We start from the raw sequence: 17,605 nt of genomic DNA, 5'->3' as shown, positions 1-17,605 counted from the left end.
GGACAGCATTTACATTTTTTTCTAAATAGGAAATTTCCCAAAAACCTAGGCATTTGGGAAATTTCCCAGATACCCAGGCATTTGGGAAATTTCCCAGATACCCAGGCATTTGGGAAATTCCTATTTTTGACATTTTTGATAATTGCTGTCACTCCCTCTGATTTTATAAACAGTATCTCGTAGCTCCACTAGTCTTGATTTTACGTACAAGTATGCGACCTCGTACCTCCTCTAGTCTTGATTTTATGCACAGTACCTCGTAGCTCCTCTAGTCTTAATTTTACGTACAAGTATGCGACCTCGTAGCTCCTCATAGTCTTGATTTTACGCACAAGCTTATGCGACCTCGTAGCTACTCTACTCTTAATTTCACGCACAAGCTTATGCGACATCGTAGCTCCTCTAGTCTTGATTTTGTGCACAGTACCTCGTATCTCCACTAGTCTTGATTTTACGTACAAGTATGCGACCTCGTAGCTCCTCTAGTCGTGATTTTACGCACAATTATGCGACCTCATTGCTCCTCTAGTCTTGATGTTACGCACAGTATGCGACCTCGTAGCTCCTCTAGTCTTGATTGTACGCATAAGGATGCGACCTCGTAGCTCCTCTAGTCTTGATTGTACGCATAAGTATGCGACTCGTATCTCCACTAGTCTTGATTTTACGTACAAGTATGCGACCTCGTAGCTCCTCTAGTCGTGATTTTACGCACAATTATGCGACCTCATTGCTCCTCTAGTCTTGATGTTACGCATAAGTATGCGACCTCATAGCTCCTCTAGTCTTGATTGTACGCATAAGTATGCGACCTCGTAGCTCCTCTAGTCTTGATTGTACGCATAAGTATGCGAATAGAAAATTTATCCGGTTAATATTAGAAACGTTTGTTTCTCTCAATAGCGCTTAAATAAGAAGATTTTGTTCTTAAGTACAATTTACGTAATTTTACGCGCTTCTATACATACTTTGCTTTTCTATTTGTTTGTCTGTCGGTCCTAAAAGCCTAGTTCTATAAATTTGGGATGAGGTTTGAGAATCTCCCCCCCCCCTTGCACCAGAATTTAATCAAATAAAATTTATATTTAATGTCACTTTGCAGTCTGCAGTATTGAAAATACATGAGTGTACAAAATTATTTTGAAATGAATTCTACTTTCAAAGGGACTGTAAGCGTAATTTCCAGTGACCCTCAATGCAAAGATGACATGTACGATTCACAACGGTAACCAATTGAACTGTTCAATAATGTGGAAGAAATTGTTGCTTTTCTAGGTTTGAAAGTGTTTATTGCTGATCATGCATATTCATTTTTCTGCAGCAGAAATGCGCAAGTCTCTTTTGTACAGAACCTACACTTGAAATATAATAATAAGGGTACTGATGTAAAATGGGCATTGTCATATATTCATATTTTAAATTATAAAGTGAGTTATATTTATTCAAAAATGGGAATATGTCAAATCTTCATTTCTTCACGCGGCATTTACTCATGAACTCCAATAATAATATAATAGCGATTATCAAACCATTTGTTTGGTTTTCACTTTATAAAATTATTTTGTTTAAATCATAATTTAAAAAATAATTAAAGTTTTTTATAAATAAAAATTTTAAAATGAATAAAAATTAATTGTTAACTATTGTGTTTGAATGGATAAATACAAATATTTTTACAAAATTTTCAAATCCAATATTTTGAATCGATTCGAGCAAAAGCTGGGGATATTAATAGTAAATATGGATCAAACCTTTAAACTCCAACTTTTAGAAATAAATATATATAGTTAAGTAAATTGTTTTTATGATTTATGAAAAAAATAAATTTTCAATGAATAGAATAAACTAATTTAGTAATAAAATAAACTAATATAGGAAAAAAATAAACTATTTAAGGAAGAAATAAACTAATTTAAGAAGAAAAAACAAAACAAATTTGAAAAAGAACTAAAGTAATTTAGGAATAAAAATAACTAATTTAAGAATGGAATTAACTAATTTAGAAAACAAATAAACTTATTCAAAAATAAAATAAACTAATTTTAGGAATAAAATAAACTAATTAGGGAATAAAATAAACTAATCTAGGAATAAAATAAACTAATTTAGGAATAAAGTAAACTAATTTAGAAAGAAAATAAACTTATCTAGGAATAAAATAAACTAATTCAACAATAAAATAAACTAATTTAAAAATAAAATAAACTAATTTAAAAATAAAATAAACTAATTTAGGAATAGAATAAACTAATTTAGGAATTGATTAATGGAGAGTTTATGGGATACCGTGTCTCTTGGAAACCAAGGTAATATATTTTTTTATAAAAACAATCAATGTAATAATCATTATAATGATGTAATAATCATTGATGACAAACAAAGCAGTTTGATCCTTGCTTGTTACCTGTTATTTATAGATTCAACTTTCATTCATTGAATAATTTGATCAATAATCAAACGGCAATACATTGATCAATAATAGAATTTTAATAAAGTGATCAATAATCAAACTTCAATGCATTGATCAATAATCAATTCAAGCCTCGATCCATTGATCATTGATCAATTATCGATTATCTAAATTTTAGAATCAATCACTTTTACATAAAGTTGAAATCCATTGTAAACGTAATTTTTAATGATCCTCCATTTATAGATGTTAGTGAATCAATGATATGTTTAGGAATGGGATATCCTTAAATCAAACAGAACTCAGGGATTATTTACAAACACAGGAACCAATTTATTCTAATTTTATTTTTAAGAAAACGCTCTAAACGCCACCTTTAAAACTTCATCTAAACACGATCGCTTTGGCCTCTAATTTTGTCGACTTTGGCAAAGCATAGCTTGGTCCCAAACGATCCAGTTCTTGATGAAATTCCCCCCCCCCTTTCCTATTCTTCTACAAATATATATACATATTTTAAAATAAAATAAATTATTAAGATTACTCTTGTTTCCTTACTTCCGGATACTTACTACCTTATATTCATTCAGGTTATTCATCATTCACTTATATTCATTCATTCATTCATTCATCCTTTCATCCTTTCTCATTTCATCCATTTATTTATTCCTTGTATTCATTCAGGTTATTTATCATTCACGTATACATATATTCATTCACTAATTAATTCATTTTACTACCTTATATTCATTCCTTAATTCCTTAATTAATTAATTAATTCTTTAATTCATTTATCATTTATTCTTTCGTGCTTTCATTCAACTACACATTCATTCATTTAATTCATCTTAGACTTAAGTTTATTCATTGTTTCATTCACCTATTTATTTTAGCGACGGCTAAATAAAAAGACGAAAGTCAAAAAACAACTAATATATTTTACATGAAAATAGAACAAAGTAAAGTGAATCTAAAAATGGCGACTTTTTATATATCACATGAGTTTAGATCAGGTAGATGCTTGCAGACATTATGGCGGAGAGTACGACGACTTGTCCGCCACATTATGCTTTTAGTTTTCACTTAATCAATTCATTTTGCAAACTTTCATTCAATTATGTTAATCATCATTTCAATAAATCACGCAAATATTATTCATTTAAATAACATTAAATCATCCAACTCATATTCAGGTGTTTATTCAACCTAGATGTATTCATTCATTAGTTTATTCAGCAATTTAATTCATTTTTCATTTCTATGATCTTTTTCTTCGATTATCTATATAAATCTATTTCTAAACTTTCGGAAGGTCTGTTTTGGGATTCATTTCCACTGGCCACTCTCTAGGTTTTCAATCTTTTTAAATAATTATTATACTTTTGTTATTATGAAGCCTTTCTTAAGTTCAAATTAATTTTATTCTAAATTTGTTTAACTAAATCTTATTCTTAAGTCCAACTAAATCTTATTCAAAAGTTCTTTAACTAAACCTTATGTTCTAAATTTGTTCAACTAAACCTGATTCTAAATTTGTTCAACGAAACCTGATTCTAAATTTGTTAAACTTAATCTTATTCTAAATCAATTGTTGGTATCAGACATTTTGTTGTAAGTTTTAAAGTTGGTTTAAAACCTATTTCTAAATCTATAATAGGTTTAAAACCTAGTTCTAAATATATTGTATGGTTTAAACCTATTTCTAAATATATTGTAGGTTTTAAACCTAGTTGGGGTGGGACCTAGTGCTACTGCAGTAATAAAAACACTCAAACAAGGTGAATTTAAAAATACCATATTTTTTCATGATTTTGAACTTTAATTTGATTTTCTATTTTAGTCCCTGGTCCCCCAGTAAACATATCCATATCTAATATTCACGATATAGGTAAAAGTATTTAATACGTGGTACGAAATATCATAAAAAAAATTAATTCTAATTTACCTCATTGTAAATATGGGCAAACGGCATCTGCAGAATTCTAGAAAAATATGAGCTCTCTGAAGATTTCCATCATCTTGTTGGCGGAGTTCTTCCTTGTGTTAGGAAGACGACATTCTGTATATTTTATCCCAGGGTTCTCTATATCCTGGAGTGCCGCTGAACCTGAAGAAGACCTGGATCTAGGCCCTGTTGACGATGTTCAAGGATACAGGTAAAATCATCTTTGTAGCAGTAGTGTCTTTTATGGAAATAACTGAGGGTGCACTTCAAACACTTCCGTTCAGTTCACCTCAAACTGCATTCTGTTCGGTGCACCTCAAACCATACTGTACAGTGCAAGTCAAACCATACTGTTCAGTGCACCTCAAACTGTTTTCTGTTCGGTGCACCTCAAACACTTCCGTTCAGTGCACCTCAAACCATACTGTTCAGTGCACCTCAAACCATAGTGTTCAGTGCACCTCAAACCATACTGTTCAGTGCACCTCAAACTGCATTCTGTTTGGTGCACCTCAAACCATTCTGTTCCGTGCACCTCAAACCATTCTGTTCTGTGCACCTCAAACCATTTCGGTCAGTGTACCTTAAACCATTCTATTCGGTGCACATCAAACAATTCACTTAGATGCACCTCAAACCATTCTGTTCGGTGCACCTCTACCCATTCTGTTCGGTGCACCTCAAACCATTCTGTTCGGTGCACCTCAAACCATTCTGTTCGGTATACCTCAAACCATACTGTTCGGTGCACCTCAAACCATTCTGTTCTGTGCACCTCAAACCATTCTGTTCGGTGCACCTCAAACCATTCTGTTCGGTGCACTTCAAACCATTTCGGTCAGTGCACCTTAAACCATTCTGTTCGGTGCATCAGGTGGTGCACAGAACAGTGCTCTGTCATTGCTAGGATACAATAAAACGTCATAACTAGGGCTGGGCATGTTCCGACTTTTTTCAAATCGTTTCGTTCTGTTCTAGAAGGAAGGCCTTCAGCAAGATCGGTCTGTTCTCGTTCATTTTTTCCCCCCAATCGTTCCGTTCTCGTTCCGTTCTGTTCCGTTCTTAGTCTAAGAATGATCATCCCGCGTACCGTTCCGTTCTTCGTCAAGAAGATAGGAGGGGGAGGGGGCCGGGGGGTTACTTTAGAGGTGTCCAAGACAAAAGTTTTGTAGAAAAGAGGTTGTTAAAAAGTAAAAAATGACGATTTTATAATAAAAAGTTCCTCACGACCGAAAATATACTTTAAACTAAATGTTTTAAATTTAAATTTCTAGATGATTTAGAACACATTCCTGATTTAAAATGCGTTCCTAACTTAGAACGCGTTCTTGATAATAAGAACGCATTCCTGATTTTAAGAACATTTCTTTGCGTTCTGTTCTTTTTTCGTAACGATGGGATCGTTCTTTATAGTTTCGTTTGTTGTGAAAGAACGATCGTTCTTCAAGAACGACGCCCAGTCCTAATCACAACTCCACTTTTAGACATTAACATTGGGTAGCTTTCAGTTTATTTTTAAACCTCTAACCCAACCTGAACCAAAATACTAATAATCTTTTATTAGATTTTAATACCTTCCAATAAAAGAGATTTGGTCTTTAAAAAAACAAAAGGTTAGATAAGGCATAAACATCTCATCGTTAACGAATAGTTGTCTAGGCCTTCAGAGATTCGGAGTCCTCTTTTAGAGCTTCTCAAAATGTTTAGCGGTGCAGCGAACATGGCAGTCGGGATATAATCTCGTAAATGCAAATGATTCATAACTGGCATAACCTTGCAGATACTAGACACTCAAATTATTCCAATTGAAATTAGTTTGATTTAAATTAAAATTTTTCCTTTCATTTCTCTTGAGACAAATTGTAGTCCAAAAATGTCGAAATCTAGTTTCCCTCAAACCAGTTGATTCATCAGTTTTATATTTATAAATCATAAAAAAGGACTGAAAGTAACAACGGGTAAATTTCTTTTCTTACTTCTAGGGTCTACTACACAGGTGGAGGATTCAGTAGGGTGGACACAGTGGTCTCCACTTTAACCTTTACTATACACAATATTCTAGCTTTAGGTAAAGTCTGGATAATAAATGTATGATATGATAGCTTTTAAGATTTTATAAACAATTCTTTAATCACCTTCAGCTGAAAAAAACCTACACTCTTTTTCTTTTTTTCTCGTTTAAATCTTCCTTGTATACGGATTTTAGATTTTAACAAGAAGTTTATCTTACAATTTAGATTATATACAATTATACACTTTTTTTCTTATATAATGTATATAGTAGCTGAGTAGTGTGAACTAAGTGTGAACAAGCTTATGTTACCCCGGCCTGAGATACTCAAGGGTTTCCTAAAAAAAATAGTCAATTCGCTTCCGCCGTTTGGCCAGCTGTACATTACTAACATTTACACGAACAAATATATAGAAATGAGCGAAGAGCTTTATTATATACAGTGATAACCAGAAAATTCTGGAGTAGGAAGACGACCTTCAGACTCAAGTTATGACTTTAAATAGTCCAATTAACATGAACCACAACAATTGTACAGTGTAAAAGACCCTTTTCACTTAATAAGTAATAAGTTATTTTCTTTGTAACAACATCTAATGCCATAGAGAATAGAATATATATAGAGAGGAATTTAAAGAATCTCTCGGTATGAATTTTTTCAGTCCCTTCGAGCCTGAAAGGGAGTTCAAAGTGTACAAATCATGTAAATGTTCACAAATTATGTGCAGTAGAGTACATTAATACAGTATGTTCCCTAGACTTTCATTTCAACTTTGAAATTTTTAAAGCTGTTAAATAACTTTATAATGAATTAGGTGAATAAAAACCATCATTTGATTTATAGTTATAACGGAAAATCTTCGTTTGTAAAGTGAAAGGCATAGAGTCTATGTGAAATGGTCATTGGTCAATTATGAAACCAGCCTATTTCATAATTTGGTTTTCTTTTAACATTCATTTTAGATTTTCTATAAAATGATATTCCAGGACCCAAAAGGTTATATAGCATAAATATGTGAAGTACACCTGCAGTATGGAAACAGTACAACAAAATGGCCGTTTTACACTTTTTTCTAGTAAATTCCCCTCTAATATATATTCTATTCTCTTTGTCTAATGCACATCACTATTGTTTTAGTATCGTCTTCCTATTCTACAGTTTACTGGTCCTCACTGTAGATTCAACTCACTCAGACAAAAAATCTAAATAATCTTTTTTTTACATCTTTGCAAATACCTGTCAGACAAATAATCTAAAAAATCTTTTAAAAAAATTGGTTAAGAAAAAAGTTTCTACGGATTGTTTGTTTTTAGTTCCGTACACGGTGTACAGTGTACATGTGAGGGGATATAATAAAAGGTAAACATATATTTCTCATCTTCAGTTTTTATGTTTACGCAGATCTGCCCAAGGGAGTACGAGGGGGGGGCGGGGACCAGATCTGCCCAAAATTAATCAAAAATTTCAAATCGAAATTATCTGATTTGACTAAAGCTTTGATGAAGAAACAATTGAAATATTTTTCAGCCCCGCAGAGCATACATTTTACGAGAATATTAAAGGGACTGTAAGCGTAATTTCAAGTGACCCTCCATTAAAAGATGGAAATGCTCGAGTTACAACGGTACCATTAAAACTTTAATCTGATCAAAAATGTGGAAGATACCGTCGTTTTTCTTACTCGAAAAGTTTTATTTCTATGTCGAGTTTCTCCATTGCTTCTTATGATCAATAAATGAAAATATGCAGTTTGAAGAAACAAACCATTGATATCTGATTCATTCTTGGTTAGACAAAGCTGTCAGGTTGTTTTAGAGAGTAAGAACGAATTTCGTTTTGTTAACAGTATTTTCCGGTTTATTAAATTTACCTTTAGTTAACGAATTCAATTTTATTGACGGCGTTTTAACGAAAATTTTTCACAAACCGTTAATAAAAAAATAATTGCGTTAACGGCGTGAAGCGCCAAACAAGTTAACGGTCTATTACAGTATTAATGGCGTTAACAGCGCGAAGCGCCAATAAAAAATGTCCTTAACGCTTCATGATATTGTTATTCTTAGCAAGTTTAATGCAATTTTAAGCAGAAACAGAACCAAATTTACCGTTTAAAAATCCGTTTCATTTTGCTTTCAATCTTAATTTTTTTTCAAAAACGGTTAATCCGTTTTTTTCACGGATTAAAAATTAACGATTTTTGCCGTACTTAATAAGTTAATAAGTTTATCCCAGTATCAGTTGTAATCCATTTTGTTTTGGGGGGCACTGTACATTTGCAAAATGGTAAAATCATTAAGTTTTTTATTGATAAGTTTCATTTAATTTTTCTAAAATGTTTTCTGACTGATTTTAGGGGTGAGAGCCGACCTTCTATAGTTATGCAGGAAAATATGTCATTTTAGAAAAAATATTGGACTTTAGCTATATTTTGATTAAATAAATGATTATTGAATACAACTTTTTTAGTACAAAAACTGAAAAGATGGGTTTATAGTTTTAAAGCATTAGGATTCAAATCAACAATTTTCGTATCTTCTTAAAGCTTTAAGATTTACCTTTTTATCTTTTCTTAAAAAATATTTAAAGTATTTTTTTTAACCAACCAAATCAAATATATTATAATAAATGTAGAAAAATTATTTTTAATTTTTTTAATTTTCTAAAAATGATTTGTTATGATCAGGTGTTGACCGATGTATCTGGACCAGGTGAATTGAAACTATAAATTCTTCAGATAAAAGTTACGGTGTGAAAACAGTTCGCCCAATCACGTTTCACCCAAAGCATTTCACCCAATTTTAGGTGAAATAACGTTTCACCCAATTCACTTTTCACCTAATACTACGTTTCACCCAAAATTCATTTAACAATGTTTAGCTTCTCCTGTGATAACAAATGTTTAGGTTCTCCTGTGATAATACATGTTTAGGTTCTCCTGTGATAACAAATGTTTAGGTTCTCCTGTGATAACAAATGTTTAGGTTCTCCTGTGATAATACATGCTTAGGTTCTCCTGTAAAAACAAATGTTTAGGTTCTCCTGTAATAACAAAAATGTTTAGGTTCTCCTGTGATAACAAATGTTTAGGTTCTCCTGTGATAACAAATGTTTAGGTTCTCCTGTGATAACAAATGTTTAGGTTCTCCTGTGATAATACATGCTTAGGTTCTCCTGTAATAACAAATTTTTAGGTTCTCCTGTAATAACAAATGTTTAGGTTCTCCTGTAATAACAAATGTTTAGGTTCTCTTATAATAACAAATGTTTAGGATCTCCTGTGATAACAAATGTTTAGATTCTCCCTTGATAACAAATGTTTAGGTTCTCCTATAATAACAAATGTTTAGGTTCCTCCTATAATAACAAATGTTTAGGTTCTCCTGTGATAACAAATGTTTAGGATCTCCTGTGATAACAAATGTTTAGGTTCTCCTGTGATAACAAATGTTTAGGTTCTTCTGTGATAACAAATGTTTAGGTTCTCCTGTGATAATACATGTTTAGGTTCTCCTGTAATAAAAAAATGTTTAGGTTCTCCTGTGATAACAAATGTTTAGGTTATCCTGTGATAACGAATGCTTAGGTTCTCCTGTAATAACAAATGTTTAGGTTCTCATATAATAAGAAATGTTTAGGTTCTCCTATAATAACAAATGTTTAGGTTCACCTGTAATAACAAATGTTTAAGTTCACCTGTAAAAATAAATGTTTAGGTTCTCCTGTAAAAACAAATGCTTAGGTTCTCCTGTAATAACAAATGTTTAGGTTCTCCTGTAATAACAAATGTTTAGGTTCTCCTGTAATAACAAATGTTTAGGTTCTCTTGTTATAACAAATGTTTAGGTTCTCTTGTGATAAAAAATGTTTAGGTTCTCCTGTGAAAACAAATGTTTAGGATCTTTTGTGATAACAAATGTTTAGGATCTCCTGTGTTAACAAATGTTTAGGTTCTCCTGTGATAACGAATGATTAGGTTTTCCTGTAATAACAAATTTTTAGGTTCTCCTGTAATAACAAATGTTTAGGTTCTCCTGTAATAACAAATGTTTAGATTCTCCTGTAATAACAAATGTTTAGGTTCTCCTATAATAACAAATGTTTAGGTTCTCCTGTAATTACAAATGTTTAGGTTCTCCTGTAAAAACAAATGTGTTAGTTTTTCCTGTGATAACAAGTGTTCAGGTTTTCATATAATTACAAATGTTTAGGTTCTTCTATGATAACAAATGTTTAGGTTTTCCTAATATAACAAATGTTTAGGTTCTCCTATAATAACAATTGTTTAAGTTCTCCTGTAAAAATAAATGTTTAGGTTTTCCTGTAAAAACAAATGTTTAGGTTCTCCTGTAATAACAAATGTTTAGGTTCTCCTGTAATAACAAATGTTCAGGTTCTCCTATGATAACAAATGTTTAGGTTCTCCTATGGTAACAAATGTTAAGGTTCTCCTATAATAACAAGTGTTTAGGTTCTCCTATAATAACAAATGTTTAGGTTCTCCTATAATAACAAATGTTTAGGTTCTCCTATAATATCAAGTGTTCAGGTTCTCCTGTAATCACACATGTTTAGGTTCTCCTGTGATAACATATGTTCAGGTTCTCCTATAATAACAAATGTTCAGGTTCTCCTGTGATAACAAATGTTTCCTGTGAATCTGAATCATCTTTACGTTTGTTTTGGAGGAAACCAAAGGTAAAGGATAGTTCAGTTACTTTTGTGTTACCGAGATAAAATTTAATAACTATTACGGTTCAAATAAATCTTAGCGTCAGTAGAAAAGTAGTTGAGCTATCACCAGCTGCAGGTTAAACTCTCAATAGTTTGAAAAAGAACAGAATATTAACATAAAATGGTTATGAAGAAAAGAATCCTTTAAATGAAATCAAATATTTTACTAACAAAGCCAAAGAAGTAAATTAATGTGTAAAATATTTAGCCTGGTCGAAAAAAATAATGTTTTTAGGTTTTGCTCAAATTTTCCACGTGAAATATCCTAAAAGAAAGGAATTAAGTCTTTGCCACCAACTCTAATCCCTACATCTTTGCAACCCATTGTCGTGGATCTTAGATATTTCAAACTATGAATTATGTTGGATCAAATAAATTCAGTTTGATATAGAAAAGTTTACAGAGTCAGGTTGCAAAGAAATAGGTATTATAAAATGTGTGGCAAATACAGCACAATTCCTTTTCAAAGTTTCCGATAATATTAAATAATTTTACATCATTTTTAAGAGATATCAGCGATCTGTAGATGTTTACAAAATCTTTTATAAACCGAGGAACTGGTTGAAAAAATATTTAATTTTGTTTTTAATTCCCAATTTTTTACACCAATCATGTCAAAACCGAGTTTAAAATCTATATTTTCATTATATTTATATTTATTTCTTATTTTACAAAATTAACCGGTTGTGAGTGCAGAGAGAGTGTAGAGGGTTGGAACCTTTATGAATTAAGTTTTCTTAATTTTACAACAGATGTCTCTGCTCTTCAGGAGCTTCAGGTGAAAAATGCGCAAAAAGAAGTCAAAATTTGATCTAAAGATGCCATTAAAATGGTTCTATTTTAGGTCTCCTTGCACAATCTAACAGAGTTTACAGAGTACACGCTACTCGTTCAGGAACCAAATATGATAAATCTTTAATAGAATCTTTATTAGATAAGACTAAGAGAGGGGCGAATACCTTTTGCCCCCTTCCCTCTACTTTAACATTAGCAAGGAAAGACTCAAATTTTTTTAATTTTAAGTGAGAGATTGGTTATTATTTTTTTATTATCCATTAGAGCTTGAAATTTTACAAATTTGAACAATTGGGGTCTAAAAAGAAACAATTATTATCATAAACAGTTTCATTAAAAAATGTAAATTAAAACAATCACTTTCATTAAATCTTAATTGTGATCAAATCTGAAGAGATTGTATCACATAAAACAATAATTTTAACTTTGGTGTTGATGTTAGTTCCAGATTAAAGTTGACTGCAGATGTTTTTTCATTATTTTATAGAATATATACTTTGGCCTGGGTGGACCCTCGACACAATTCTAACGATTAAAAAAACAAACAAAACGATTAAATAACAACAGTTAAAAAGTTGTTAAATAAAAAAGGAAGAAACTTAGATTAAAATGTTTATCTTCTGACAACATATTTGAATGATGAAGGGATATTCTAGAAGTTTGTACAGAGTAGAAACACTTTATCCAGGTAAACAAAAACTACACCATAAAATCCAAAAATATAAGTCTTGGAATAAAAAAAAATCATTATTCACATTTGGGATTCATTTTGATGATTTTTTCCTAAAAACACTTTTTTCTCCCCAAAAAATAAAACTTATAAAACCCTGCAGAGTGAGACATAATTCAGAAAAGTATTAAAATTTTTAAATTTTGAATTAACTAAACAGGGTTGGCATCTGAACCCCTTCATGTTGTGACAGGGAAGAGTTGCACTGGCGTCCAGGTAAAATTGCCACAGAAATGATTTATTAGATTTTTTTCCATTATCTCTTTAAAGAATTATTTGAAATAAGTGGTGTTATAAATCTTTTTCAATCGACGACTGTCTTTGTAAAAAACAGAATGGTTCGAGTCCCTTTTAGCTTTTTACTTAACAGCTTAAAGAGGACTTAAACATAATCTTTAATCTATGATACCAACTTAGGCTATAGATATAATACAACGCTATAGTTGGCACTACAGTTAAGTTTAAATATAAAGAAACATCGAAAGAATTTAAAGAATGTCGTATTCTTAACTTTCTGATAATGGATACTTCAGATATTTAGTTTTTTAATTAAATGATCATATGGAACTCTTTAAAACTGTGCCTGAATATTCTTGGTTTTTTTCATTTAATGAGATTCACGTATAATATCATAAAACCCATGGAAAATTGTCAAGACGACATTTCATAAATTATCTCTCAAATAGTGCCAACTAGTAGTCTATTGTACACATCTGTAGTCTAAATATACCTATCTATTGACAAAGTGTGTATGAAAAAAGGTTTCCACGGCCTAAAAGCACGTTCTTCCTTCTTTAAACCTTATTATTATTGATCAAAAAATAAATTTTCTGGAATATCCATGAGTCTTCAATCTCTAGGTTGCTCCAATACAAGAGGGGGAGGAAGAGAACTCTGGATCTACTCTTCTCACTGCCTGTATCCTTGGAACCATTCTTGCAATCTCGATCTTTATTGTTCTATCAATAGCACTAGCTTTCAGGTCATGTCATGTCAGGTCAGGTCAGGTCAGGTCAGGTCAGGTCATCAGAAACTCTAAAAACTCTATAATCGAATTGAATTAATATTGTTTGCAGAAAAGGTAATAGAGCATCTAGAGGAGAGTCTTCTGGTTCAAATCCTAAGTCTGGAGCAGGTTCAACTCCGAAACATGGAGTTTACGATAAGACCTGGAGAAGACAGCCAAACCTGAAGAGAAGTAAGTATGTGAGGTGAATTAAATTGTTTTTAAAGATATTTATTTGTCTTTATTTGCAGGCGGGAGTATGCTTAGTTCAGAAACCCTGGAGCAACTTCAATCTCTTCAGCCTCCACAGTCTCCTGATGGACCTCATGTTTATCAAGTACAGAGTCCACAATCCATCAGGTTGGCCCAGTATCCTCGAGGAGACTATCATCAGTACCTGGAGTACAAGGAACAGTTATACAACCAGGAGAATGTAGATGATAGACCTGAGAGTGTTTGCAGTAACGAGTTTATGATAATTCCTCTACACTTTTCAGCAACTAAAGAATCTCATCTCTGTTCTCCAGTTACCCCTGTAAGCCCACCAGGTCCTTTAGATCATAGAGATCTTGTTCGTTCTATAGATTCTCCAGGTCCAGTGTGTCCTATAGATTCTCCAGGTCCTCTATGTTCCATAAAGAATTGTGAGGAGGGGAGTGGTACCTGCAGCAACTCTGGTTCCTTCCCTAGTACAGAGGAGAAGGTTGGAGTAGATATCCTGTATCCCTGGAGTACAGGGGATTATACACCTGGAGAAACTAGATCCAACCAGAAACCATCAGAACTTCAACCTAGCATGAAGGGATTGAAGATATGTGCACACTGTGCTTTAAACCATTAATTATTATCTGAAGAAAACAGCCATATACTGGGTTAAATATAATGACGATTTTACAGATATTTCAGGGTGTCGTGCAGTTCACATTTAAGAGCTAGACCAATATTCCTGATAAACATGTGTTAGAGACCAACTGATACTTTAAGCTTTAAAAATCTATATGTGAATAAATAAGTTTTTTTTCTCCCTAATTTAAAACAACATTTTGTTAATTTAATGTTAATTGTAAATTTCATCAGATCATAATAAACAGCATCGATGATCTGTTACTTCATTAATTCTCCTTTTAAAAAATCTTGAACGCTCCCTTGAAAAAGAATAATATTTTCCAATATATCTGAAGAATAATTCTCTCAAGAGCCAGACGAAAATATTTCTGTTTTCAGACTCAGAGAAGTTTTAAACTTCAGCTAAATAAATAATGAAGAAGAAAGATGTTTAATAATACAGAAATAAATCTTCCAACTAATCATGGTTTGTCAAAATTAAAATAGTTTTTTTTAAACGACTTTTTAATTGATTTTTTTACAACCAGAGGCGCAACTAGAGTATTTTGTTTGTGGAGGGGGAGAGATTTTTTGTTGATTTAAAAAGGTTTTGTGAATGAAGTGAACCGTTGGTGAAATATTTTTGTAAAAATCCATTCTTTAAGCTTAAGACTACCCGAGAGTACAGGTTTATATTGTTCTACCCGAGAGTACAGGTTTATATCGTTCTACCCGAGAGTACAGGTTTATATTGTTCTACCCGAGAGTACAGGTTTATATCGTTCTACCCGAGAGTACAGGTTTATATTGTTCTACCCGAGAGTACAGGTTTATATCGTTCTACCCGAGAGTACAGGTTTATATTGTTCTACCCGAGAGTACAGGTTTATATTGTTCTACCCGAGAATACAGGTTTATATTGTTCTACCCGAGAATACAGGGTTATATTGTTCTACCCGAGAATACAGGTTTATATTGTTCTACCCGAGAGTACAGGTTTATATTGTTCTACCCGAGAGTACAGGTTTATATTGTTCTACCCTAAACTACAGGTTTATCTTGTTCTACCCTAGAATACAGGTTTATATTGTTCTACCCTAGAATACAGGTTTATATTGTTCTACCCTAGGATACAGGTTTATATTGTTCTACACTAGAGTCACGAGACCAATTAAGTTATATATGAACTTTCATTACACTACTACTACTTCACATTAAGGATTAAATTCTAAATTCAAGGTAATTTGGTACAGGATACAGGATAAAGAATACAGAATACAGGATGAAGGATACCGAATATAGGATACAGGATATTGAATACAGGATACAGGATGCGGATACGGGTCACAGGGGGAAGGATAAAGAATACAGGATATAATATCTGTAACGCAGAATCAAGATTGTTAAAAGGTTATAAGGTTGTTATATACAACCTTGCACAGAATACAATATATCAAAGTTAATTTAAAGAAAAATATTCAAGTGCTAATGGTAAAATTTATCCTACTTTAAATATAAACTTAAGTAAAATATTCTGAACCTTTAGAAGATTAGCCATTAAACAAGGTTTATTACTTAAGTTTAAGCAGGAGAACCAGGGGAATAGACAGATTAAGCAGGAGAACCAGGGGAATAGACAGATTAAGTAGGAGAACCAGGGGTATAGACAGATTAAGCAGGAGAACCAGGGGTATAGACAGATTAAGTAGGAGAACCAGGGGAATAGACAGATTAAGTAGGAGAACCAGGGGTATAGACAGATTGAGCAGGAGAACCAGGAGTATAGACAGATTAAGCAGGAGATCCAGGGGTATAGACAGATTAAGTAGGAGAATCAGGGGAATAGACAGATTAAGCAGGAGAACCAGGGGTATAGACAGATTAAGCAGGAGAACCAGGGGTATAGACAGATTAAGCAGGAGAACCAGGGGTAAAGACAGATGAAGTAGGAGACCTAGGGATGAAGACAGATTAAGCAGGAGAACCAGGGGTATAGACAGATTAAGTAGGAGACCTAGGAAAAAAGAGAATAAAATATATATTAGAGGGGAATTTACTAGAAAAGAAAAAAGGCCATTTTATTGTACTGTTTCCATACTGCAGGTGTACTTCACATATTTATACTTTATAACCTTTTGGGCCCTGGAATATCATTTTATAGAAAATCTAAAATTAATGTTAAAAGAAAACCAAATCATGAAATAGGCTGGTTTCATAATTGACCAATGATCATTTCACATAGACTCTATGCCTTCCACTTTACAAACGATGATTTTCCGTTATAACTATAAATCAAATAATGTTTTTATTCACCTAATTCATTATAAAGTTTATTTAACAGCTTTAAAAAATTCGAAATTGAAATGAATAGTCTAGGGAACATACTGTATTAATGCACTCTACTGCATATAATTTGTGAACATTTACATGATTTGTACACTTTGAACTCCCTTTCAGGCTGAAAGGGACTGAAAAAATTCATACCGAGAGATTCTTTAAATTCCCCTCTAATATATATTCTATTCTCTATGCCTAGGGATGAAGACAGATTAAGCAGGAGAACTTTTTAGGGACTCAACGTTCATACTAGACTTCAAATTCAAAAAGACTAAACTAAAAATGAAGCCTGGGCATGTAATAATTATGTGTAATTATGTACATCATATTTTTAAAATTACTTATGTGCCTTTAATTCAAACAAACCACCATTAAAAATGCTGAACTGAGATCATTACAAGTAATCTTTTCAATTTCTATCTCAAGAATATGATGATAGGGTTGTAATCTTAATTTAACAAGAAATTCAATTATAATACCAAAGTAAAGTGAAGTTTAAATCTTTTATTGAAGATGTATTGAAAAGAACATAAATGTTTTGAATTTATGATGTGTGGCCCTCTCTCTCTATCTAGTTGACAGTGCCTAATATTTCAAAACTGTATCATGTTAAAGTTTGTTTATATTAAACATTTGAATATTTTTATCTATATATTTTCTCTTAGGCATAGTATAATAAAAGCATTGTTTAAAATAAACAGTTTTGAATTTTGATTAACTTGGAGATTTTTGCGTAACCGTTTAAAGGACCAAAATCTCTCATAAAACTAAACGTCGGACACTAGATGTCTAAAATAAAGCTCATATTTTAGGG

At 32.1% G+C, this 17,605-nt stretch overlaps 1 protein-coding gene across 1 annotated transcript in view; it reads left to right on the top strand.

Annotated features, from left to right (window-relative positions):
* The window catches only part of LOC111707995 (protein sidekick-1), a 28,656-nt gene extending 13,925 nt beyond the window's left edge, over positions 1-14,731 (top strand). Inside the window, exons 11-29 of the mRNA XM_023481211.1 lie at positions 2,257-2,306; positions 2,684-2,735; positions 2,950-3,000; positions 4,128-4,188; positions 4,251-4,298; positions 4,488-4,566; positions 6,338-6,423; positions 7,681-7,726; positions 8,721-8,751; positions 9,051-9,075; positions 10,992-11,062; positions 11,606-11,652; positions 11,795-11,876; positions 11,943-11,993; positions 12,539-12,581; positions 12,784-12,839; positions 13,484-13,605; positions 13,700-13,821; positions 13,881-14,731. Of these exons, the coding sequence (XP_023336979.1) occupies positions 2,257-2,306; positions 2,684-2,735; positions 2,950-3,000; positions 4,128-4,188; positions 4,251-4,298; positions 4,488-4,566; positions 6,338-6,423; positions 7,681-7,726; positions 8,721-8,751; positions 9,051-9,075; positions 10,992-11,062; positions 11,606-11,652; positions 11,795-11,876; positions 11,943-11,993; positions 12,539-12,581; positions 12,784-12,839; positions 13,484-13,605; positions 13,700-13,821; positions 13,881-14,470 (1,713 nt within the window). The 3' untranslated portion in view covers positions 14,471-14,731. The remainder of the gene's footprint in view (positions 1-2,256; positions 2,307-2,683; positions 2,736-2,949; positions 3,001-4,127; positions 4,189-4,250; positions 4,299-4,487; positions 4,567-6,337; positions 6,424-7,680; positions 7,727-8,720; positions 8,752-9,050; positions 9,076-10,991; positions 11,063-11,605; positions 11,653-11,794; positions 11,877-11,942; positions 11,994-12,538; positions 12,582-12,783; positions 12,840-13,483; positions 13,606-13,699; positions 13,822-13,880) is intronic.
* The last annotated feature ends 2,874 nt before the right edge of the window (positions 14,732-17,605 follow it).

This window comes from Eurytemora carolleeae, unplaced genomic scaffold, assembly GCF_000591075.1.
Source record: "Eurytemora carolleeae unplaced genomic scaffold, Eaff_2.0 scaffold692, whole genome shotgun sequence".
Lineage (NCBI taxonomy): Eukaryota > Metazoa > Arthropoda > Copepoda > Calanoida > Temoridae > Eurytemora > Eurytemora carolleeae.
Note: the sequence above shows the minus strand (reverse complement) of the source record. Positions and strands in the feature narration are given on the sequence as shown.